Below are 23,712 nucleotides of genomic sequence, written 5' to 3'. Positions count from 1 at the left end.
AGATCATCTGCTTTTATGTCATTTAGCAAACTCCTGTCTGTGTCAATGCTGTTTTCTTTAAGCATTCCTTCCAATATATCTCTCCTATCAACTATATTAACTTTGTATTCCTTTTCCTTCAAGAGGTAATTTTCCATATGGAATATCAGTGTGTGGGAAGGGTTAAAATCCTGAGGCTATTGAGTCCTTCTTGCTTTGACATTGTTGAGTGAGCTGCAGAAACCCTACCTGTTCTTGAACATGCTGCAGAGTAACTAGAGACAATGGAACAAGGGAGAAACTGAAAAATCGAGTCCCAGTTCTGTGATAACAGCAGAGATATTTTGGAAACTAAAGTGCTCTTTCTGGACTTCAGGTTGGGTAGACACTATATTTGCTATTGTTTGTCTTGGGTTTGTTAACTACCGGGGTTACCAAATTTTTCAAAGGGAAAAAAATTCTTCTGTGGGATGCAGAATGGAGTGTTTTGTGCAGAACCAAGGCAAGATAAGAACAAAATTCTGTTTTAAAGATACTCTATTGTATTTCAGAGGATGGTCAGTTTAAGATAGTGTGTTTTTATGGCTGTGTTAAACCTCTACAAGACAACTATAGTGGGATTTTTTTTGTGTGTGGTTTTGAGGTTTCTGTTTTGGTTTTTTGTGGTTTTTTTTTTTTTACTTCAGGAGCTTGCTTAAGTTCCTAGGTGGATTTCAGCTGTAATCTTTATTGCAAGTTTTATTTAAAGCTTGTATAGACTGTTCACAAAGGAGTAACCAGATGTATCTACAGATGGGTAGGCAGAGTACTTCATTAGGGTGAGACAGGTACACAGACTGAAACAAAGGACTTCATCTGTTTTCTCTGCTTCAAGTACTTGAATACGCTATCTCTGAGAAAACAAAAGAATTAAGATAATTATTTACATACAGAAATTGGTCCATGCCTGCTCAGTTACAGAAGATAAAAGTCAGGGCAATTTGTCTGACATCTATTGTCCTTGGCAATGCAATTGGCAGCTCTCATTTAGTCTATCAGGCAGCTGACAAGTTCCTTCTTCTCAGCTCAGTCATCTGACTGACCGTGTACAATCGATCCTGGCATCAGAGAGAGACTCGTGGCTTGGATGAAGCCAAGAATATCAGCCTTGGAGTGCAAAAATAAAGCTTGTTGGTGTGAGTAAGCAATATGAAATGATACTGCCTTTTATTCCCATGGCAGTTCTGTTGTTTGTTCTTTCAGCTTCTCACTCAACATCCATTTAAGATCCAAACAAGAACATATCAAAGTACAAGTACAAAGCACAGTAGTGACCAAGATTGCTATTTTCTATTCCTCAATGTGAATGAAATGCAATGGGAATGATGTATCTCATCTGCATCAACACTTCTAGCAATCCTGCTGGATAAATATCTAGGAAATACCTATGTACTTTAATGATAGAAAAATCCGTCTTTCTGGTTTTACACTGATTTTTAATTGATCCTATTTAATCAGGACTGAAGGTGGCATGTTTGCAGGAAAAGCTATGACAGTTTTTGGAAAGAGTTTAAGTTTTGTGACTTCAGCAGGCTGTTGTACATGATATTATATTGCTACCTTAAAGTGCTTATTTTGAGTTGCTTAAAATAGACAAAACCAAAAAGGCATAAGACCTAGAGGTGGAATGACCAATTAAAGGCATCATTTTCAAAATTTGTCCCAGTGTGGATTATGTTTTCAGAATGTTTTTTCCCTGAAAACACTTTATCTTGGGATAACTTTGTAAGGATTCCTCAGAGAACCCATATCAGGGCAATATTGAAAATACATTTTGTCAATCTTACAGTGCAGAAACCACCAAAGAGCAGTTTTAAATGAGTAACTGAGCAGAACATAGATTTTCAACCATTTAGGGTCTGACCTGATAATATTAATTACCACACCAAGAAGTAAGACTACCAAAGGGTGGTATGGTCTGGGGTTTTTTTGGGGGAGGGTAGGGTTTGTGTTTGATTTAATTTAATTTACATGTGTTCTGGCAGATTATGGAATAGATTTTCCAAGACAACATAATGCTTATTAGAAATCCAGGAATGACTCTATAGGCTGCATTACCTGGGAAACTAGCAAGACCTTTTGCTACTTAAGAATTAGTATGGTTTTGTACATAGGCACGTACCATGATCTCAATGACACATGCACATCCAGAAAAGGATGTGCCACTCCCCTCCGTGGTAAGGCCAGAGTAGTGTTACTGTAGGTCCCTAATAAACACTTTTGTAATGCAGCACTGAGAAGACTTGACGTTGTCTTGAGAAACAGTATTGTTATCTCTAGGATATTGAGCAGTGGCTGTCATTGGTAGGAATACCGGGATGAATGCAAGAATTTTGACAAAGAAACTGTACTTTTGTACTGGAAAGTGTCACAGAAAGATACAATTTGTCTCAGCTTTTGTGAATCTGCATTGTGTGGTTACATCCCAGCACTCAGTGGCTCACAGTCTCGCTTTGCACTGCTGCAGGCTCATGCTAGGACACCTTCCTCTATTCCTGTGTGATGTTCATTCTGCAGGAGAACAGACATTAAACAACCAAGACAATGGTGTGGGGAAAGGATAGAGTACTGGAGCGGAACCATTCAGTCTCACCAACAAGCTAATACCTGCCAAAGCGATATCCAAGGACTCAGAAATCTGTGCCTGCTCCCACACTAACTGCTCCGTACAATAAGATCATAGGCTAAACCTCACTTGCTATCCACCCTTGTCCCAATTTCATTGAGGGAAGTCATGGATATAGATTTTTTGCAATTCATGGTATGCATCATTTATGAAAATATTTGTATCATAAATGTTGTTAACAGATCCCTGTGACAAAAGGGTGAGAAGATGCCAAAGACATGGTATTTTTTCCTGCTCTGTTGGCTGTCCTTGCGGCTTGAGGCTAATCCTGGTCTTAAAGTGAGGATTACTCAGAAGGGGCTGGACTATGGTATGTCTAACATTGCCAGAAGTAAATTTATCATAAATACTCTATATACAGAATATAGTTTCTTAATAAAGATTCAGTGTAGGAACAAGCTCCTTAATATTGAAGTAAATTCCTTTTGTCACCTCACACCAGGAATACTCTTTGTCTCTTCTCTCACTTATTTCCTTTTTTGTGTGTGTGTATCCCAGGTGTGAATTTATCTTTTATTAGTGACTGCATTCTCCTACAGTCCAACTGTCTTTCTACTACATTCTTCATATTGATATACTTTTTAAGAACCATAATTACACAGTCATATAATTGCTCCTTTTTTTAAAAAATGTCAAAACCCTGACTAAAAGTGCAATATTTAATTGAAGATATTAAGACACAATTGGGACAAAAAGCTTACAATTGGACAAAAATCTTGGGACAGCCACATGGCCACCTTTACTCTCATTCCTCCATTTGGCATGGCATAGCACCTGCATGTGCCATTCTTCAAAAAAAATCTAGTGACTGCCGTAATTCTGTCCCTGAAGCAGAATATTGGCAATTTCCACAATATATTTTCCTTTGTCTTTCTATTCACGCTAACTTTCACTGTCTCTTACCTAAGACTTACTCCATGGGTGTGGAGAGCATGTGGTATAATTTCAATTGTTTACAGAATTAATATTAATAATAAAGGTTAACAAGGTGCAAATTCAACAAAGGCTGGGTCATGCTAAGGATTAATCATCATTTATGTACTGAACATGCTGACAGGTAAACAATGGACTTGTGAGATGAAAAGTAGAAGCTCGGGGTTTATATCTTCAAGATGAAAGCAAGGATCAGGTCCACTTATTTTATTGTGTGAACATTGTTTTAAAGGCTTTTGAGAAGTTGAAAAGTGCAGGGCAAACATCAGTCACCCAAACCAGTACTGACCTCCCTTGCTTCCTGGGGATCTCTCATGCCTTTAGAAATGAGAATTCAACCTGGTATTTCTCAGTGTGAGCCCAGCAGTTTTTGTGAGGATTAACATGACCTTCCAAGCGCTGCATGAACAGACTAAGTTGGCACACCCCTGCGTTAATAGTAAGAACAGACATTAGCAGAGCTCCTCCCAGAGGTATTTCTCATATTTGAAGAGCTTGGTGCCTGACCTGTCCTCTCCCTTAATGCGAGATTTGAGGGCTGAGGCCATAGATCCTGCCTGCGTGCTTCTTGCCTGCTGCAAGAACCTTGAGAGGAATTCCACCTGGGATCACTGGCTGACTTCACTGACAGTTCTAAGAGAGCTTTAAGTTATTTCAGTGAGAGCCCATATTTTGCTTTGGAGACAGGAATTCCTAGGGAATCATAACTTACTTTTCCTTCATAAAAGATGCATTTTATGAAAAGGTATTCCAGTGTCATGTTATCACAAATTTCAGTTCTTTGCTTTTTTAATACTATGGAGCCTAGTGGAGAAAAAATCCAGATATTTTCTAGTCAGCAAATTCACGGTAAAAACATCTGAAAGTAGGATATCATTCAGTATTAAAATTTCAGTTTTGTCTTAATCAAAGATGAGCAAAAAAAAAAAAAGGAAGACACAAGGAATCTGGAATTTAAAGTTGCTCTGTTTGGTCATAATAGGGTCTGTGCATCTTATCATTGCACAAGTAGCATTGAAACATTTTAGAAAGTATGGATTCCTTAAAGCAAGGGAAGAAGGTAAGGAAATAAGTCAGAGACCTGTTACAGGCTTTGATTAAGGTGCAGTGGCAAAATATATGTACTGTGAAAGAAATGGGAAAAAAACATTTTAAATTATTGTCTTTCAACCTCAAACAACTTCCTGTACACAAGCAACAAACCAGATAGTTCTGCATTTGACATACCAGCATTTCAAATGCATATATCACACTTTTTCCGTAAGTAAACACTACATATAGAAGTAACCTTGCTACTTTATAACTGGCTTTTTCATCCAACAGGTATGAGACAATCTGAGGTAAAGGTGATGACCAAGAATTTTCCAAGGCTATCCACATTGTGAGTGAAGTGAAGGAAATATAACAGTTTCAGAAATCTGACAGGAGTTCTAGAAGGTGAAATACAACTCAGGGACAAGATGATCCTAATAGATATTTTTGATCTTGGGTTGAATGGTTTGTATGTGAGGCTAAGAGAATTTGTAAATGCATATATATATGTTGTTGGAAGGAGACCTAGGAAAGGATCATAGAATCAAAGTGTTTCAAGAACTGTGTTAAAAGTGATGATTAAATTATTTGGCAGTATATCTGGACCTTTGGGTGCCAGAATCCAATCTGCAAGGCATATGTTTTCCTATGTCCCCCTGTAGGGAGGAGGATTGGGATGGAGCTTGTGAAGCAAGCAGTATTGAAAGAGACCTTCCCAAGCTGGAGTGGGCAGGAGAGTCTGTCAGTTGTTAAGATCAACTATGTCATTTCCAGGTAAGTAAAGGAAATAATTTTCAAAGTTTTAGGATGAAGCAGCTTATTATTACCACATAGTAATAATTATGTAGCCACTGTTTTGTTCAGCATAAAATTCTAATGGTTTATCTAACTCTGCTTCCACTGCCCGAACACTGACTTGTTTTAACAAGTACTTGCTCTACTACACTCAGAAACGAGCTTTTGGTGTATCTGGGCTTATGTGGCAGGTGACCACGCACTGGAACAGATTGCCCAGAGAAGTTGTGGAGTCTCCCACGCTGGCGATGTTCCAGAACTGTCTGAATGCAATCCTATGCAATGTGCTCTTAGGATGACCCTGCTTGAGCAGGGAGGTTGGACCAGATGACCCACTGTGGTTCCTTCCAACCTGACCTATTCTGTGATTCTGCTGAATCTTTTTGGATGAATTTACAATGGTAAATCACCATTTTGACGGGATAGTGCTCAACACCTACTAACTGCAAAGGAAACTCTTTGTACCAGAAGCAGCCAGTAAATAAACAGTTTTATAGAGTTTCCTACAAGTTCTCCAAATATGGAGACTAATATGAAAGCAGGTTTTTCTACAGCCTTCAATCCCACCTTCCAGGTGCTGTTCAGTAGCATTTTACTTCTTTGCAAGTTACCCAGAGGGAGAAATACCACTCTGAGAAACTTCATGTACTTTCTGCTGGATAGGTCCTGCATCCCTTTCCTAATATCCTGCTCTCTGGCAATTGTTATACCATCCTTGCTATGCTGTCCTTGTGCCTTAATCCCTGCACGTCTGAGAGGATTGTGTTCAGAAAGGCTGGAGAAGAGACTGTGGGGGTGGAGGTGTCTGTGTCTTACTGCATGTCTTCCACTGTCTGCTGGGTGTTGATTGTAGAGAATATGGATACCCAGCTTCTCCTGGGGGCACACAGTGAAAGGGTGATGGGCAGAAAGACATGCTACATCAAGAAAAGTAGAGAAGCTAGGAAAAAATGCTAGGGAGCACCAGAACAAAGGCTGAAAAGGCTGAGGAATCTGCATCCTTGAACTTGTTCAAGACTCCAGTGGGCCAAGGCCCTGATTTGTCCCAGCTTTGAGTAGGAGGTTGAACCAGAAAAATCTCCTGAGGTCCCATCCCAACCTAAATTATTATATGATCTTCAAAACCTAAATTCATTCCCCCAACCACAGTTCTTGAAATTGGCTGTCATCCCATGGATAATCTGATTTTAGCTCACTGCAAACAAGACAACTAAATGCAGAATTACTGCCCAAGATGTTATTGGAAAATTATGGTCATTTTAAGTAAGGGTAGTTGGTGCCTTCTGCCCCAGGGAAAGCAGATTAAAGACAATTGTTTCAGAGATCTCTGCCAGATATCAAGAAACAATGAGGAATGTATAATACATGATAAGATTACAGCTGATATCTTTGCAATGTTCAGCTCAATTCAACACACCCATTTGCAAGACAATATCCTTGATTATCAGAAACATTTGTTTTGGGAGGGAAATAAGTAAGATTTTGTTTAGAAAAATGGATGCTCTCCAGAACCCTTTGCTTAGGCAAGGAAGCAGAATGCGAAAACAAAAACTTTGATACTCTTCAGCAAATGCAGCATTCAGACAACCTGGATTTATTTATAAATGTGGCATGTGGGATTAAACATAGATTTTTTTTTTTTCCCCAGCAAGGGGATTGTACTTTAAGGAGGTTTTTTTTTCTCCCAAGGAGTGGTTTTTATTTTGAGGGGGAAAAAAACTACAACAGAATGCCTGGTCAGGTATCAAGGATTCTTTTTCCAAGAATGCTGTGAAGTATAATGGTACAAGTGTCTTTCTTTCCTAAAATATACAAGGGTCAGTCACTTCTGAGAAATTCTTTTACTGTAACATAGACTTTGCCTTTTATAGCGGAAGGGTTTTCAGTGATCAGGAGTCCTTACTCTTTTGGCCTGCAGTCTAATAATCCCCCTTTCTGTATTCTGTAGGCTTAGAATTAATGCTGTAGATTTCCCAGAAACTTCTGCTTCTTTTATTCCTGGCACTGGCATTTGTCTGTCGGTGGCACGGGCTTCTGCTACAATCAGTGCAGACTGGAGAATGAACGCATGGCTGCTGTAAGTATTGGACAGGGAATTGCAGGTGGGAAGGGGCCGTTCTGGGACATATACAGGGTAATTATTTTTCAGGTCAGACATGCTGTGTCACTTAACAGCAGTCTAAGAACAATCTATTTGAATAAACTTCTTAAGAAGGAAATATCCCATGACAACTAATGTTGGGGGTTTTTTTGTTCGTTTGTTTGTTTTAATTATTCAACCCCACAGGTTGTCTCTTTGGAAAGGATCAGATCTGTGAGCATGCTCAATTTTTGCAGACATGATATTACATGAATAGTCAGGACCACAGAGTTTGCAATGGCCAACATTTGTTACTTTCTTTGTAGAGTGTATCTGGAAGGTTGACTCTATAGCTACTTATCCATGTGCTGGTACAGTGTATATTGCCTTCCAAAGAGCTCCTATTAAAGGAAGGGGACTGTCACAATGCCAAACATTCAGAGCTTCAGAAAGTCCAAAATTTAGGTCACTATGGAAAACTGACTTATCTTCATAAGCCTGTGTAGTATGAGATTGTCTTTAATGACATGATTGCATACTGAGTTTTCCACTTTTTCATATCTCAGCATTTTTCCCATAGAATTTTAACACAATAGTCTTGTTTTTCTTGAGAGTGTGGGAGTGCTAAAACTTCTGGTATATCAGAAAGTTTGCAAGGTGCTAATCTCTACGATTTGGGTTCATAGAGCAATTGGTAACAGCAGTAGGTGTTGCTCTATTGTGAGCCAGACAGCATAGCAAGATGGATCACCAGGCTGCGAAGTTTCACAGCATGTCCTGATTTCAGAGGAGTATGGACATGCAGTTCTGCATTCAGTCTCAGTGAGACTGGTGGCTGTAAACTGCTGTCACTGTGCCCCCAACCTCTCTGTTTTTAATTCTGGCATACCACTATTGTGAGGAAAAGGAGACTGTGTTAAGCAGGGCAAATCAGCTGTTCCTAAACACTGAAGCCATCTCTCGCTCTTGCTGAAGGATAAGGACCTGGGCGTAATCTGAAGACACTCCAGATGTATAAAACACCAAAGGCTTCACAGACAGCAAGGGAGTCAGGGAGCTGTTATGCATGATTTGACAGAGCACATCGTGGTGGAGGTGGTCAAAGCTGGCTTTGGTGGAGTTTAGCAGGTGAAGGGGTTTTCTTGCCTTTTTGAAGGACTAATCTCTGCTGCTTCGTTCAGTGTGACATTTTGTGAATGACTGTAGGTTTAGACAGATCTAGAATATGCCCTACTCTTTATCTGCTCCATTTTCTAGTCCTACATGTTGCTTTCAGAATAGCAGACTAAGAGGGGCCAGCTGAAAATGAACTTTCCAAGTGAGACCATTGACAAACTACCACTCCTGGGCTGCTTCCAGGATCAGTAAGATGGGTCATATCACAGCTTTTTAATTGTAATAGTATGATTCATTTCCAGCTCTTACTGTAGTCCTTCTCTCCAGTATGTCCCAGAGCTCTCTGCAAGTCATAAAACCTCTTGGCAGGTCTATTGCTCCTGAAGGCCTAGAGCTGTGACCCTGCCTCAGGGAATCAGGATTCCTTCTGAAGAGGAGCACATATAAGGATGCAGGAACAAAAGACCTAGGTAGCTGGTTTGGTCCCCACCTCCCATGTAGCCCAAAAGGGGAGGAGGGCTGAGATCCTTTTGCAATGGTCCCTGTCACTGAAGGATGAGTAAATCTAGGTTGAAAGGATCTCTAGAAGCAGTTTTGCCCAGCCTCCTACTCAAAACAGCAGTCACCAGACTAGATCAGGTCAGCTCACTAGTGATGTTTTTTAGCCAAGGATGATGACACAACAATCTTTCCAAGAAACTTGTCCCAGTACTCACAATCCTCCTTGGGAAAATGTTTTTCCTAATGGCTTCTTGGATGGTGCCTTGGTTAGGGACTGGAAAATGAGGATCTGAAGAGTGGTGCTTCTTCTACATAGCCACTTAATGAACATATATGACCTGAAACAGGAGGTTTAAAATGGCAGTGGTGGTAGGATGGATTTTGTGACTGGCAATACTAGATATTAGTTTGGGCTGGAGCACTCTGTGGTTCGGGTAAAAATTTATCTTTTGGGATTACAACTTTTTCCAGAGATATTTTGCTTTGACTAAAAAAATTAAGAGGAAAGAGGAGAGACTCATGGTTTGAGCTTCCTATTGGACACGGCTCTTTCTCTGCAGTATAGTGCCACCACTGTAGAAATGAAATGTCTGGGAAAAGAAAACCCAAGTAATCAAGATGAAAGGGTGAAAAGTTATGTGTTTAGTGTCAGTTCTGTTACAGTAAATGAGGTTTTTATAAGGCTATTCTAACATTCATTCCACTTTCTATCCTGCTTGGCTGGTCTACAGCTTCTACAACTCCTAACCATAGGCCTAATAGCTAAATTTGTTGGAATTTAGGTAGAAATATATTTTTGTTGAGGGTCTTAGTAGGGATTTTTACAGAAAGGAGAATGAATTGGTTTTAGGGCAGGATAAAAAAATTTATACATTTAAAAGAGTTACTGAAAATTGTTACAGGAAAGAGGAAAATGGAGCAATTACAAAGTTGATAACACTAGGATAATATATTTATTAGCTAACTTGCTTCTGCTGTTGCAGTTCCAGAGACCTTTAGGGTAATCCATCATGAAGGACTGGAGTGTCTTGTGCTGCTGTGAAATTGTGACATTTTATAAACTTGACAAATCCTGAAGAACAGGAAAATTCATGTCCTGGAAACCTATGCATATAATCTCTGTTTGAATACCAGGCATGTCCCTAATCTACTTTAATCCCTAGAAAGCCCATTCTTCATTCTAGATAATAGAAGCAAGCAGTTCTTTCAAACTTGATTTACAGGCGGTTTCTTAAATTGTTCCCTTACAGCAGATGTTTTATTGACTGAGTTTGACTTTTTTTGTCCAAGCAGCAAAGGCAAAGGAGAAATTACTGTGTCCATCTCAGGACTGTTTATTTCCATTATCTTCAAAGTGTCACGGGATAGCACAGGCCACTTGTCCACATTGCTACACAATTGCCAGCTGAGCATTGATAGTGTAAAAGTCAAGTTAAGTGGAAGATCCAGGTATGTACAGCAACTTTTCTAATTACCCTCTGGAAAGTGGCAGGCTTTGTAGCATAAGGGACACTTTTCGAAATTTGATTTCTAGGGATCCAGTTACAGGATATGATTAACTATTGAAGGCTCTGAAAGTGGATTTTTAATGTTCTGTTTTTAAAACCAGACTCTTTGCTGAGTGTGTGAAGTGTGGTTAATATACACTTCTTTCTGCATGTGCCAGCAGTTGAGCTGACTGGACATACTGCATATGAAAGCACGGACATTTGACCATATTAAAGAATACAAGATTGCAAATGGGGGTTTGCAGATACAAAAGTGGTCTAGAATGATTAAGCCTTTTGACAAGCTGACCTACAATTTGAGAATAAAGCTTTCAAAAGAGAATATGAAACAATGCTTATAGTTCTTATTTTTATTTTCTAGAGGGTTTTTTTTTCTTACTCATAGACAAAATGTGGCTAATTGAGCATTGTTTATCAACACGTTAACATGAACATCCACAACTAGGCAGATTGCCTTCTATATAGCTCTTCTGAGACTGAGACCCCCTAACATTTGTCTGAGACTCAAATTAATAAAAACAGTCAACTTTTCAGCCTGCCATATTGGTGTAATTGCTTCTCATTAATATAAATGCCATTGATGTCCCCATCTGCCAGATTTTATTTTTCAAAGATTTCAACCCATGGTAAAAAGCCACTATGTTAATTTCCTTTCCTCCAGCTGGATCTACAGCTTCCTATCTGGTTATCTTGAGAAGCCCATTCACACCAAATTGGATAAAAATGTAAGTTTGCAAGGATGGCTTCAGATAGTGAAGGGAGAAGTTAAAATACAGGCCTTACATTATTGACTTGTGTCTCTCTTCATATAGCTATGCCTAAATATCAAATACAAAATCCAAATGATGGATGCACAGCTTAGAAAGCATAAGGGTGAGTTGCTGATAACAGCTTTTTGTTAAGTAATTTTCATAGCGCTCAAATTATATCCTTTTTTATTGGAATCCAAACTATAGCTGTGTTCATGGCACCAAAAAAGTGAAGGACTAAAAATACAACCATTGTTCTGTACCTTAACCTATTCCATGTTACGCCCTAGAAATCTCTTGCATGCATTTTATATAAACTATTCAGATTTCTTCTGTCCCCATAGCAAGTCACCTGTAATCTTTCAGTCTGTTGTAGCTGAGCTGTGTTATTTCCTTAGATTTCCAAGCATTTTCATGTTGATCCTTTGTGTTCTTTGTACTTTGAACATAAGACTCGTGTTCAGTGACTTAACAAGATGATGTAGGAAGACAGTGTCACACTGAATGTTTCTTTTCCCACCAGTAACAATTACTGTGTCACTCTTGCAGAGACATGGATACAGTCTGTGTTCAAAAAGCACATAAATATAAGATTTTCACTACTGTAATCAATGCCACAGGTTTTCTTTTATTGTTATTGTTAATTTTTTCCCCCAAGATTAAAAATATTTGTTGTTTTTCTCAATTCAAATTAACTTGATTCCTGTAACTAATATAATTCAGGTCATAGAGTTTGTTCCCAAACACATGCTCTTCACTTTTCACTGTGGATATTTCTATTATCTGCTCTGCTCTTCAGAAGCACCATAAATAGACATTTATTTTTCCTAAAATGACCTGTAATTGCCACGTGCCACTTGCAGTGGCAAGTATTACTGAAAATCACAGTCATGAAGAACATTTTCCTATGCAGCAATATAGTTAAATAACTCAGGTTCAAGGGCACTCCAAACTGTGCTGTTATACTGTGAATTCACCATTTCTTCAAACCCATCTCATTTTTATACAGGATGAACAGACTATACAGTCCAATCAAAAATAACAATCAGAATGCAGCTGCATCTGAGTGCCTTTCGGAAGAAGTCTTCAATCATATTGACAATAAAATGCCCTCAATTGTTGTGAAAAAACACCCAGTTTCTTCAACTCTAATTGGCAGAAAAATGTGCTAGTGTCATCTTCCAAAGTATTTAGTAGTATTTACCAGTACTTCATTTATCATACAGGGGAGTTTAGTTCTCTTGTGCAAATACGTAACAAAAAAGGAGACTGCCCTACATTTTTCACTGCATGGGAGAGACTTGTGCAAGGTGTATTCAGTTGTGAACAGCAGGGGAACAAGGCCTAAACCAGGAGGTATCAGTGACTTTTCCAGAGGGAATAGTCTTACAGATTCCCTTATAACAGTTTCTTTTTTTGTTGTCTTCTTCCTTCTCCCACCATTATTCTACTTCAGATTCATCATTTCTATAATGTCTTTGCCTTTAACTAAGCAGTAACAGTTTGTGATGTGTTTTTGTAATAATGTCTGTTTTGTCCATCATTCTTCTAGTCTTAAGCCAGATTGACGCCTTTGCTCAAGTAGACTATTCCCTAGTTAGCTCTCCAGCAGTCTTCAAATCACACATTAACTTGGATTTGAAGGTAATTTGTCTTTAATATCAGTGTGCTTTCTGACAGTTTTCTGATTCTCTTTTGAGTTGATTCATTTTCTTTCACTCCAATCTTACTGAATCTCTTCAGTATTTACTTAGAAAAGCAGTAAGACATTTGGGAATTTTGGTCAGGAGTTATTTTGAGACCAAATGCAATTGTTTAGTTAATAAATTAACTGCATTTGTTAATTAACCAAAGCTATTCTTTAGAATTAAATTAATTCAGAGTTGAAACCCTTCAAAGGGGCTTTACAAACAGCATAAAAGTGTTCTTTAGATACACAGCTCTTGCATTGCTGCTTGGTGTTCTGCCTGTTACCAGTGATACCTAATCTGTGATGGCTACCAGTGCGATTGCAGTCCAAAGCATTTGTTTTGAGATGACTCAGCATCTTGTATAAGTACAGGTCACACCCAAAAAGAAGACTCCTCACAGACAGTCCTTGAGCAGCACATAGCAGTTCCAGTCTTATCTGTTTTTCACCTTTGTTGGCAAGAGAGATCTCATCAACACCCAGCTTTCCCAGCAGTTTCAACAGTCCTTGTAATTCAGAGCATCCCAATGGCTCTCAGAACTGACTTCAATTAATTTGCCCAAGCTGTGGTTGAAACTCTTATAACAGTATTTTGTTCAAGCAACTTTCACCACCCACAGAAAACTTTTTGCAAGCAGGATATAAATAGCTTAAAAGAACTAAGCAATAAGCTATCAGCTGCTGTAGCTGTCTAGAATTTACAGGCTAAGCTTTAACATGTGGACATCCCACTGGGACACTGGATGACTCATTCTAAGTCAGCCAAGGAAGTTACTGGTCTTGGTGCTGCTTGGAACAGGTTGATTGTCGTCTTCTAACTTCCAGCTTTTTTTCTTAGGATTTTATACCTTCCCATGTCAGTGTTTTTCCTGTTGAATCTTCCAGCTACTAACCTTCCCAGTGTCAGCAATTACATTACTTGCTATCTGTATTACTTTCCTTACATGGCCTGAACTCACCTACCCTCTCAATTTTAATAGTTATTTTCTTAGCATACCTGAATCAAGGTCCCCTACAGCACCAAAATTAGGTCTTGGAGGACTGGCAGCAGGGCCAGGGCAAAAAGTTAGGTAATATAAAAGGCTCCTTTGTGTATCCCCGTCCTAAGCAACTTCCAGTGTTTTTGGAGTGTGCCTGAAGATTTTCTTGAAATGTCACCCTTAACATAAAATTAACAAATGCGTCTTTGCTACAAGAGAAAGAAAACTGCGCTCTAGATAATTATTTTGTGTGTGTGTGTCTTGTAACTGCTGTTCAGAATACTTGCTTGAATGATCAAATGCAAACTTCTTTCATTCCTGTATTTTTTTTAGAAGAACCTGAATTTGCTGATTTTTAAGGCATAGCACAAACTTAATTGCTTAGTTCATGGTTTCTTTAATGTCTAGCTTTTCTTCCTGTTCAACCAGTGCTAAAGCATTCTCACAGATACAAATGTTTCAACTAAAAATACTTGATAATGAATTTTTTTGCAGGGCACAGTCTATCCTGTAGGTAATCACACAGACCCTCCCTTTGTGCCAGCTCCGTTTGCTCTCCCAAACCAGGGTGATTCCATGATATACCTGGGAGTCTCCAATTATTTTCTAAAGTCTGCTTCACTGGCTTACTACAAAGCAGGAGCCTTTAACATCACCATCTCCGAAGAGGTGAGTATAATTTGCATGTAATAGAATTGCAAATATCAGCAGTTTGGATAGTCAGGTCAGCAAAGGAAACTAACACATTATCTTTGCCATTTCACACAGATTCGGGTCACACTTCTACCATTTGTAGAAGGGATTCGTGACATTCATTCTGTATGTCATAATTTAAAATCATTCAAGTCCCCCTCAGACCTAAGTCTGAACTTCTTGGCAGCTCTAGGCAAGGAATGACAGATATGAACATCACAGAGTTGGTGTGCCAGGAGCGGCAGAAAGAACGAAAAGAAAGCTTTTCTCTGCATGGACTGCACCCAGGAAAGGGCAAGACAAGACAAAGTGTACTGAAGCCACAGTCTGCTGTACAGAGGCCCACAACAGATGTATTGGCTATGTTGAGAGCTAGAATAAATCCTTAGACTTAATGGAGCAATAGGATGAGGCAAGAAGCAGGTACAAAGAAACTAAGCTTTCAGCTGTGGTTGAAGAACTTACAAGACCTCTCATAACAAGCAATGCTGAGAGGGTCTTTATGGAAGCTGGTGACATGAATGGCACTAACAAACATCATCACAGTGGTTAGCAGCAAAAGAGCAGATGAGATTTCTGAGTCCTTGCCTCTGACATACACAGCATATTTCATCTGAGAAAGTCTCAAAGGTAGGATGTCATGTCTGTTCCTTCGAAGAACAATGGTTGTTCACTAGTACGTGCTTCTGAATCAAGTCCATGAGAAATCTATCTCTCTTTTGTCCCACAGAGCACTGAGGATTCCTTAGGAATCATTCTCAGGCAAGGAAATACTAAATCAAAACATGGATTATCTAAAACTAAAATAAACAGGATATATTGTTTGGGGTTTTGTTTTTGTTTTTTGGTTTTTTTTTTCCCAAGGAAAAGATAATTTTCAGGCTGATATAATGATGATCTAATTTATTTTATTTGTTTACAGCTTGCTACTACTTCTAGCTTAAATACCTCCCTACTCAAATATTTTGTCTCCAAGGTGAGTATTTTTACTTATAAAGAAAGAAAAAGCAGTATCTAATGTTCCTTATGGATATTATCTGAGTGATCTCATTTGAAAACGTTTGGAGGAGACAAGAAAACTGGTTTATGATTAGTGCAAGATTCAAACATACGTGTCCACCCCATGATAACTCTTCCTAACTGTATCATACTACACATTAGTTATTCTCTACCTCTCTAAGTCTCTAAGTTCTGGATTTGCTCTCAGTCTTTGAAATAGTTACACAGAATAAGTGGTAGCCATCTGTGAGATCAGTCTCCTTTTATTCCTGTTCCAGGCAATGGTATCTCTGCTATTGGTAGCCTGACTTCAGCAAAGATTCATGATTTTTAACTACTGGAGTTTACATACAGTGGGAAATAATAGTCATGAGTCTATACATGTGATGCAAGAAATTAAGATACTATGAGTTGCTGTAAAAACATAGCAACATTTTCTATAAGATGACAAAATTCAGAATCTGTGTTATTGCAAACTGAAGTTTTGTCCTTTTGGAGTGTCTCTACTTTTCAAAATATTTGCTCTTTTGCAAGCTGTCACTTTTCCAAATACTTTATATTGTCAAAGTGATTATTTTTTTACTGGAATCACTCATTTCCCTCATTTCTTATCATGCTAATCTCCTTCTCTTGAAATACATTTTTCAGGAACAACCTCTAAATTGGTTCTTTATGTATGTTTAATAACAATGGGTTTAAAACTTCACCATTTGCTTTATCATTTCTGAAACTCAAAATATATGCAATGCTAAACTTGTCATTTCCGTTGGTGTAATTAAAATGAAGTATATTTAATATTGCTTAATTACAAGAGGATTGGTAGATAACACCTGTTTATGATGCAGCTACAGAAACTGTAGCTTAAGAAGAGCTTAACTCTGCACTCTAAGGTTTTTTTCCTCCTTGAGCCTCCACAGATGTCCCTGAGTCAGGCAGCAGCGTGCCCAGTGCTGCTGAAGCTGATGGCCACATCACCACCCACAGTCAGTTTAAATGCAGACAGATGCATCCTACAGATCACTGGCTCTGTAGAAGTGTTTGCTGCTCTGCCAAATTCAACCACCCAGTACATCTTTACAGGGAACCTAGTAAGTAAAATGAGCTAGAAGATAACATTCAGTGCTGGGGCTGAACAAATCACACAGTAATCTTCCAGGTCCTTTGAAAATCATAGAGATCAGCATAAAATAGCATATACTGGTCTGCCACAAATATGCACACTGTTCTGTTGCATTTCAGAGGGAGCAAATGTGCACCACATATTGTGGAATTTATCGGGTTTAATAGGCAGGTGCAGAGAGCTACTTATGAAAGTTCTTTTTTCCATATGGGAGGTTGAGTGATTATTCAAGAATAAATTGTAATATATAAAAATGTTATTTTCTGATGCCCAGTCTTCCTAACCTCTTTGTTATAAAGTCATTCAGTGTGTCCCCAGACATTTTTCATGAGGTTGCAAGTGAACCAATTAGGTCAGCCACACAAAGACTTAAATGATCCTAATGATAAGGAGGCAGTGTTATCATTTTGCTCACACAATCTCAGTTGCTGGCAGAAATCAGTAAATTCACAAATTATTTCACTATCTACATGTATTGGCCACATAAAAAGTTTACACATTGTGTTTCCATCAAAAAAGCAATTACATTTGTGCCTGTGTCTGAGACAGTATCTATTTGTGTAAACAGTCACACAAGACTGTTTTGTTTTTTTCTCTGCAGACAGCCAGTACCAGAGCCAATTTGACAATAACCAAAGAGAAGTTGATTATCTCATTACTTCTGAAGAGGTAACCAAGAAAAATGTAGAAAGCGACATCAATGCTCCCAACATTAGGACACAACAGAACTCATTGTGTCGGCCTGACAGTTGTTTCACCATGACAAAAAGAACTTTCTTTCTTACCTTCTTTCTCACAGAAACTCTTAAGATACTTTCAACTGATTGGTTTAAATCGTTCAGATGAAATACAATAATATTGTGGAATAACCATATCTCTTGTGATACTTCCCCTTTCTGTAGGTTAAATACCTTTCCAGAGGACAACATTCAATTTATAAGTTATCATAAAGGCATCTGTTTCAGTCTGTGCTGATCTTGGAGTAGTTTATTTAAAACCCACTAAATGTTGCTGCCATGCCAAGTCTGAACATCATAAACAGAACTGCTGGAGTGCAAACTATCTCTCTGTATGCCTTCACATGAGGGGAAGGAAAAAGTGAGACCGCACAGCACACACTCCAGCAGCAGACACCATGCCATCAAACAAATGAGACTGGAAAGGGGTCTGCAGTTTGAAACAAAGCTCAAAGCTTTTTAGATTTCTCTTAGATCTTGCTACTTTTGTGTATACCTACATTTATGGTTATTCCCAGCTGTCTTAGAAAAATTTTATTAGCACTTTGAGCTGGGCTGAGTTTACAGCCCCTTTCTCCATAAATGCACCAGGTGGATGGAAGTGCAGACTTTCAGACAGGTAGCCCATTTGCCCACATCAGTGTCTCTTCTTGTTAGTGTTATACTCCAAGTTGAATTCCAGAATATATTGTATTTTTTTAATCTATTACAATTTCATTAAAGAAAAATATAAGCGGCCTTTTCTTAGTTTTTGCCACTGGATCTTTTTAATTGAAAAAGAGGACTTAAAATGATCAGAGCCTGGCAGTATAAGTTTAAGAAGTAATGGTGTCAGTATAAGTTTAAGAAGTAATGGTGCCACTCACTTAGAGCTTTTGACACAAGATTGTGTTCTTCTGTTCTTCAAAACTTTGTTTTTCTCCAGGATTATGTTTACAATGATCTGAGGATGCATTACAGGCATCAGTGGAAAAAGTTAATTCAAATCACAATGCATATTTGAGGAATGTGTAGTTCAGCCATTGGAGAAATAGCAATTCCAGGAAAAAATTGATTTTCCAAGTCTTACAATTACAGCCCAGAACTACACATGACTGTAAGAGGAGATTAGTACCAGAAAGATCCCAGTGATTCTATAACTCATTTGCAGTTGTGCCAGTTTTAACTAACAGCTGTTGGGAATTGAAGAGTCTTTGGCAAAGTTACATGTGTGAATCAGCATGAAATCAGTATGAATTTCCACAAACAAATCTTCAAGCAGTGTGCATAAGTTGTACCTTTATCTTTTATAGTGAATCCTCTTCTTTTACTTCTTCTCTTCAGGTTCCAGTTCTCCCTACTGCACTCCAGTCTTGGTTTCCCTGAGGTAAGCTGATGGTTTCAGTGCATGGGATAAGTAGCTGAGCCCTTCAGAGATAAAAGAAATACTTCTGAACTTGTTGCTGAACAATTATTGGTCTGTCTTGGGGATATCATCTGCCACTTCTCTTTCTGCTTTGAAATAGTATATGCTACGCTTTTCTTTCCAGTAAGAGGAAATACCTCTTAGAGTGTTGTTTTGTTTTTTTCATCAGAGGCTCAAAATGTTATGGAGTCTGCCTGGGTTCAGGCAGAAGTCACAGCTGGACTGAGTATGTTTAGCAGTTGAAGTGAATACAAAGTCAGGCTTAAGCTCCGTATCGTAAATTATCTCAAATTACTTCAACTAAATAACATAAAAACAGGAATAAAAAATAAGGAATAAAAGAAACATGAGGCCACTACTTTGATCCTTCACTGTAGACTGAGAATTAATCAGAGACACTCTGCAGCAGCTCAGCCCAACCAATACCTTTAAGTGAAGGGAGGAAGAGACTAATCAGAGTGGCGTAAGACAGAGCACCAGAACAAGGCAGTTCTTGCCACCCAGAGAACAGTTCACATATGACAACTGAGTCTGCCAGCTGAAATGAGGTTGAACATATTTAATTCCTAAAGTTAAGGTTCAACAGGTATTTAACATACAGAAAAAAAACCCATTCAATTTAACTAATTGTGAGAAAATGGACACCTCTTTTCAACTTAAACCAAAACTTATCTTTTTTTTGCCTCTTTGCTCTGCCAAGCTCTGTTCTGATCTTTTTGCATGTCACTTCAGTTCTAACACTCACCTTCCTTGTCAAGCTGCAAACCCATAGGCATCAGGCAATAATCATGAAATGTGCTTTTCCCCACACAGCAGAAGTCAGTGGTGGAGAATTTTCTGTCGTATGCTTTACGGAGAGTAGTAATCCCAGTAATCAATGGTAAGGATTGTAGCTAGTTCTGAGCACAGCAGGGGGGAAAGCAAGACTGAAACCATAAAAGGGAGTGCCTAGCTTTAAAGACTTTGCTGTGTAAGGTCTTCTGTTCATTTGGTGACACCAGGACAGGTTTACTCTCTGCTGGACTTTGATCCTGGTCATTCAGCTGTGTAGATCAGGGGCTGGGACAGAACAACTCTCAGCTCCCTTTCAGACACTGGGCTTGGGTTTCCTTTTCCCTGAATGCAGTGTGGCAGCAGAGTTGAGACATGTTTGAGTCTCATCCTGACAGAGAGTCAAGCCATGGGCAGAGATTGGCCCAAACTGAGGAAGTGCAGAAGCACACTTACACCTTTGGGCCTTGGGTGATAACATCTCTGACTTTATCACCTCTCTCTGCCTTCATGTTTCACCTGCTGCCACAGGCAGGACAGAGTAGAAATCAGTTCAGTAGGAGACAGGTAGTGAGGGATGAGAAGAAAGGGATGATGGTGGAAAGAAGCAGGTGGAAGAGTAACAGAAGGTGCCTCTCAGGTGAACAGAGGTGAGGAGACTGCTGACAAAAGAAGTGAGCTACCAATGAGGAGAGAATGAAAGGGCAGGATGGAAGTCAGATGTCTGGAAAAGCAAATAGGAATAGAGCTGAGGCTTGATCCAGGAAAGTAGGAATAGATGAGAATAAGAGGAGCCAAAAGGATGAGAGGATCAAGTAGAGAAGAAATTGAAAGGAAGATGGAGAGTAACGCAGAGTGGGAAACAGCAGAAACTAGATCTTGAGGGGCAGATAACTGGAGAGGAAAAAAGGCAGTGTCAGACAGCTGAGAGATTGTCAGAGGTTTAGATGCAACCTTTTCACAGGGTTTTTTGCTCCCTTGAGAGGCTCAAGGATGGCTAATTGAAGGGAAATTGCAAACACATTGAGTTCCTTGAGAAAGATGCTTCTGAAGTTCATTTTATTATTACATTCAAATGTATTTATATTTGTCCTTTCCAAAGATAAACTAGGAAAAGGATTTCCTGTTCTTAATTTGGCCCACACTAGCCTGACTGGACCTGCAATAAAAATGAATCAGGTGAGAAGCCAAATTTCTTTTATAGAATATTGCTTCTGTTTCAGGTCTGAACATTTGTGTGTTTTTCTGCGTAGGGTAAATCTAAATGTTGTAATTAGTAAAGCTTTCACTATGCATTAGATATAACATGCAAACTCTGGATCCAAAATGAGCCCCCCAGCCCTAGCAAAGGGCTAGATAGCAAAGGGTCCACTAGCCCTTTGGGGTGTGCCGGCATGGGGTCATGACAAGGACAGCACTGCTATCCCCTCAGGAGCATTGAGTGTGTGAGTCCTTCCTACGCTGACCTTTCTCTAGAAGGCTCATAGGCAGTCTGAGTGTCTCTGTGGTAAGTGTTACTCAGCCTTTTGGAGTGTTGTGTTAACCTACATCAAAACCCATTGACTAAAGTTCATTCCTGGACTGAAAGGTAAGCTGAGGGGCTTACCATGGTATCTGGTCCCAGAGTACTGTCCCTGAATATATCTGTCTGAAATTTAAGGTAATTTTACTTGTCTTTCTTTCCTCAGGGTCATCTGGTTATTTCCACTGATGTTCACTACCAGCCAGAGGATGGGGAAGATGAGGACCTCCACAGCCACTCCTGATGTCTTTTTACTTCTAAAGAATAAAAAGAGAAAAATGTAGTTTTCCTTCTGTTAGCTCGTAGGGAGTAGATGCTATAACATTAGGAGCATGGCTTTTCATCACTATTTTTAGTGTTTTAGTAAAACTTTTTAAGCACTTTTCACAAAGTGAATGTGTCGGTTTTTAGTACAGTGAGTGTAGCTAACTGTTATTGATGCTTTGGAAAATTTGTTGCAGCTTGATCAGAAGGAGTGACTAGTTCTTTTCACTAGAGTTATAGACACTACATTTTGTTAATTTTAGGAACAATTTCTTGCATTATTCAATTTATCTCCATTCGTGTTGGCAAAATTTTGTGTATGGAGTGAAATCTTATTCTTGGTAAATGTTTCACAATTTGTCCCTTTGTAACTGGATAGCAAGAGTGGGAAGAAATTTATAAAATCCAGTTAATTGCCATATAGTTATAGAATCATATAGTCTAGTTCAGAACACTGGCTCAAAACAGGACTAATTATATAAGGTTACTGAGCACTGTGTCCAGTCAAGTCTTGAACTCCTTCAAGGATGGAGGTTCCACAGTCTCTCCAGGCAATCTGTTCCACTCTTTAACTCCCTTCAGAATAATTTTTTTTCCTAATATCAAATCAGCATTTCCCATGTTCCAGCTTGTTCTGTGGCCTTTTGTACTTTCACCACACACTTCCAAGATGAGTTTGGATCCATTTTTTCTGTAGTCTCTGACCAAACCATTGCAGGCAACAAAATGGCCTTTCAAGCCCTCTCTTCTCAAATCTGAACAGGCCTAATCTCTCAGACTCTCCTTGTAGTTCACGTTCTCAAGCCCCCTTGAGAACCCGCACCTACAAGCCTTGCTTGTAAAAGCAGCCTTTTCTGTGTCTTTTGTCACCAGTCTCCCACTTTACTGAGCAATAAACCCATCTTCTTCTGCTATAAATGTGTACTTAGGGAAACCTTTCCTGTTGCACTTGAGCTCCAACTGAACTTTGGCTTTCCTGACTTTATTCCTATATGTGCAAACAAGATCTTTGTGTTCCTTCCAAGTATCTGGTCTTGGTTTCCATCTTCTTTATGCTTCCTTTTTGTGTTTGAGCTCACTCAGGAGCTCCAAGTTCATCCATCATGGCTTTCTGCCATAGTTGCTTGACTGTCTGAACATTGTAATGGACTATTCGTATGCTCTGAGGCGGCTGCCCTTGAAGATTAGCCAGCTCTTCTGGGCCTCTGCTCTCCAGGGCAATTTCCCACAGATCCTGCCAAGCAGGTCCCTGTAATCTTCTCATCTGAAGTCTATGGTTGTAATTCTGTTCTTTGTCTTGCTGCTGCTCTCAGAATCTGAAACTACTCCCCAGTTTCATGCTCATTTCAGCCAAGGCTGTCCTTGGCCTCTGTATCATCCAGCAGTTGTTCCTTGTTTGTGAGTCGATGCACCTCTTTGAGGGTATCAGTCTCCAAATAATTTCATTCTCCTGATATTTATAAAATGGATCTCGAATCTTTATTTTGCCTTATGTCAGTGTCATCAGAGACACTCAAGCAGGAGATATTAAAAGTGTGTGGAAAGAAAAGCTAGTCTCCAAATGTCTCACTACAGAAAGTTCAGTTCCAGCTTGGGACAGAAATGTGGCTTCCATAGCTTTAGCTGAATCAGTTTATTTATCTAGCTGGCTGATACAGTTTTTTACTAAAAAAAAAAGCATCCTGAAACCAAACAGCAGTAAATCACAGCATCTGATTCATTGTATTCTGTGGTAGGTGAAGAGTGACTAGAAAAAGAATGGAAGAAGAACTCAAAAGAAATGAAGATTTTTAATTAGTTTGGTGTCCCTCACTGATATCAGGAATTTTGTTCTGCCTATTTGGAGGACAGTTCATGAGATACAGGGGAAAAAGAAAACTAAAGCCTTAGTGTCTATCTATTTTCTCTTCCAAAGGGACACAAGCTGCAGGACTGACAGAGTACCATGGCTCGATGGACCTTTTCAGGCCAGAATCATGGCTTAGCACAACACTGTCCCTTAAGCTCTAGTCCTCTGGCTGTTCACAAAGTGATGTAGTAGTTTCTCTGAGGACTAAAGAGGATGTCACATAAACCAACAGTTCCCCCTGTATCATCCTATACTTACCTACAGGTCACTATACCGTTTTTGATCTGACGGTGTCTCCTGATTGATAGAACAATGGAAATTATT

The 23,712-nt window shown here is 39.1% G+C and overlaps 1 protein-coding gene across 4 annotated transcripts in view; it reads left to right on the top strand.

The window, feature by feature from the left end:
- Window positions 1-23,712, top strand: part of LOC114058868 (BPI fold-containing family C protein-like) — a 28,368-nt gene that overhangs the window by 3,095 nt on the left and 1,561 nt on the right. The window contains exons 1-16 of one of the 4 annotated variants that reach the window (XM_027886670.1): window positions 2,846-2,954; window positions 4,901-4,958; window positions 5,272-5,383; window positions 7,353-7,481; window positions 10,395-10,550; window positions 11,271-11,334; window positions 11,422-11,482; window positions 12,911-13,002; window positions 14,524-14,697; window positions 15,644-15,697; window positions 16,638-16,808; window positions 17,442-17,509; window positions 18,901-18,943; window positions 19,796-19,862; window positions 20,856-20,932; window positions 21,442-22,358. In XM_027886670.1, coding sequence (XP_027742471.1) covers window positions 5,286-5,383; window positions 7,353-7,481; window positions 10,395-10,550; window positions 11,271-11,334; window positions 11,422-11,482; window positions 12,911-13,002; window positions 14,524-14,697; window positions 15,644-15,697; window positions 16,638-16,808; window positions 17,442-17,509; window positions 18,901-18,943; window positions 19,796-19,862; window positions 20,856-20,932; window positions 21,442-21,519 — 1,332 coding nt within the window. In that variant the 5' untranslated portion in view covers window positions 2,846-2,954; window positions 4,901-4,958; window positions 5,272-5,285 and the 3' untranslated portion in view covers window positions 21,520-22,358. Of the gene's footprint in view, window positions 1-2,826; window positions 2,955-3,905; window positions 4,051-4,900; window positions 4,959-5,271; window positions 5,384-7,352; window positions 7,482-10,394; window positions 10,551-11,270; window positions 11,335-11,421; window positions 11,483-12,910; window positions 13,003-14,523; window positions 14,698-15,643; window positions 15,698-16,637; window positions 16,809-17,441; window positions 17,510-18,900; window positions 18,944-19,795; window positions 19,863-20,855; window positions 20,933-21,441; window positions 22,359-23,712 lie in introns of those variants that run through there. The other 3 variants (XM_027886668.1, XM_027886667.1, XM_027886669.1) reach the window with 3 other exon arrangements.

This window comes from Empidonax traillii, unplaced genomic scaffold (assembly GCF_003031625.1).
Source record: "Empidonax traillii isolate 1590-97213 ecotype Southwest subspecies unplaced genomic scaffold, ASM303162v1 scaffold191:size1449129, whole genome shotgun sequence".
Lineage (NCBI taxonomy): Eukaryota > Metazoa > Chordata > Aves > Passeriformes > Tyrannidae > Empidonax > Empidonax traillii.
The sequence above is the reverse complement of the archived record's forward strand: the minus strand, read 5'-3'. Positions and strand labels throughout refer to the sequence as shown.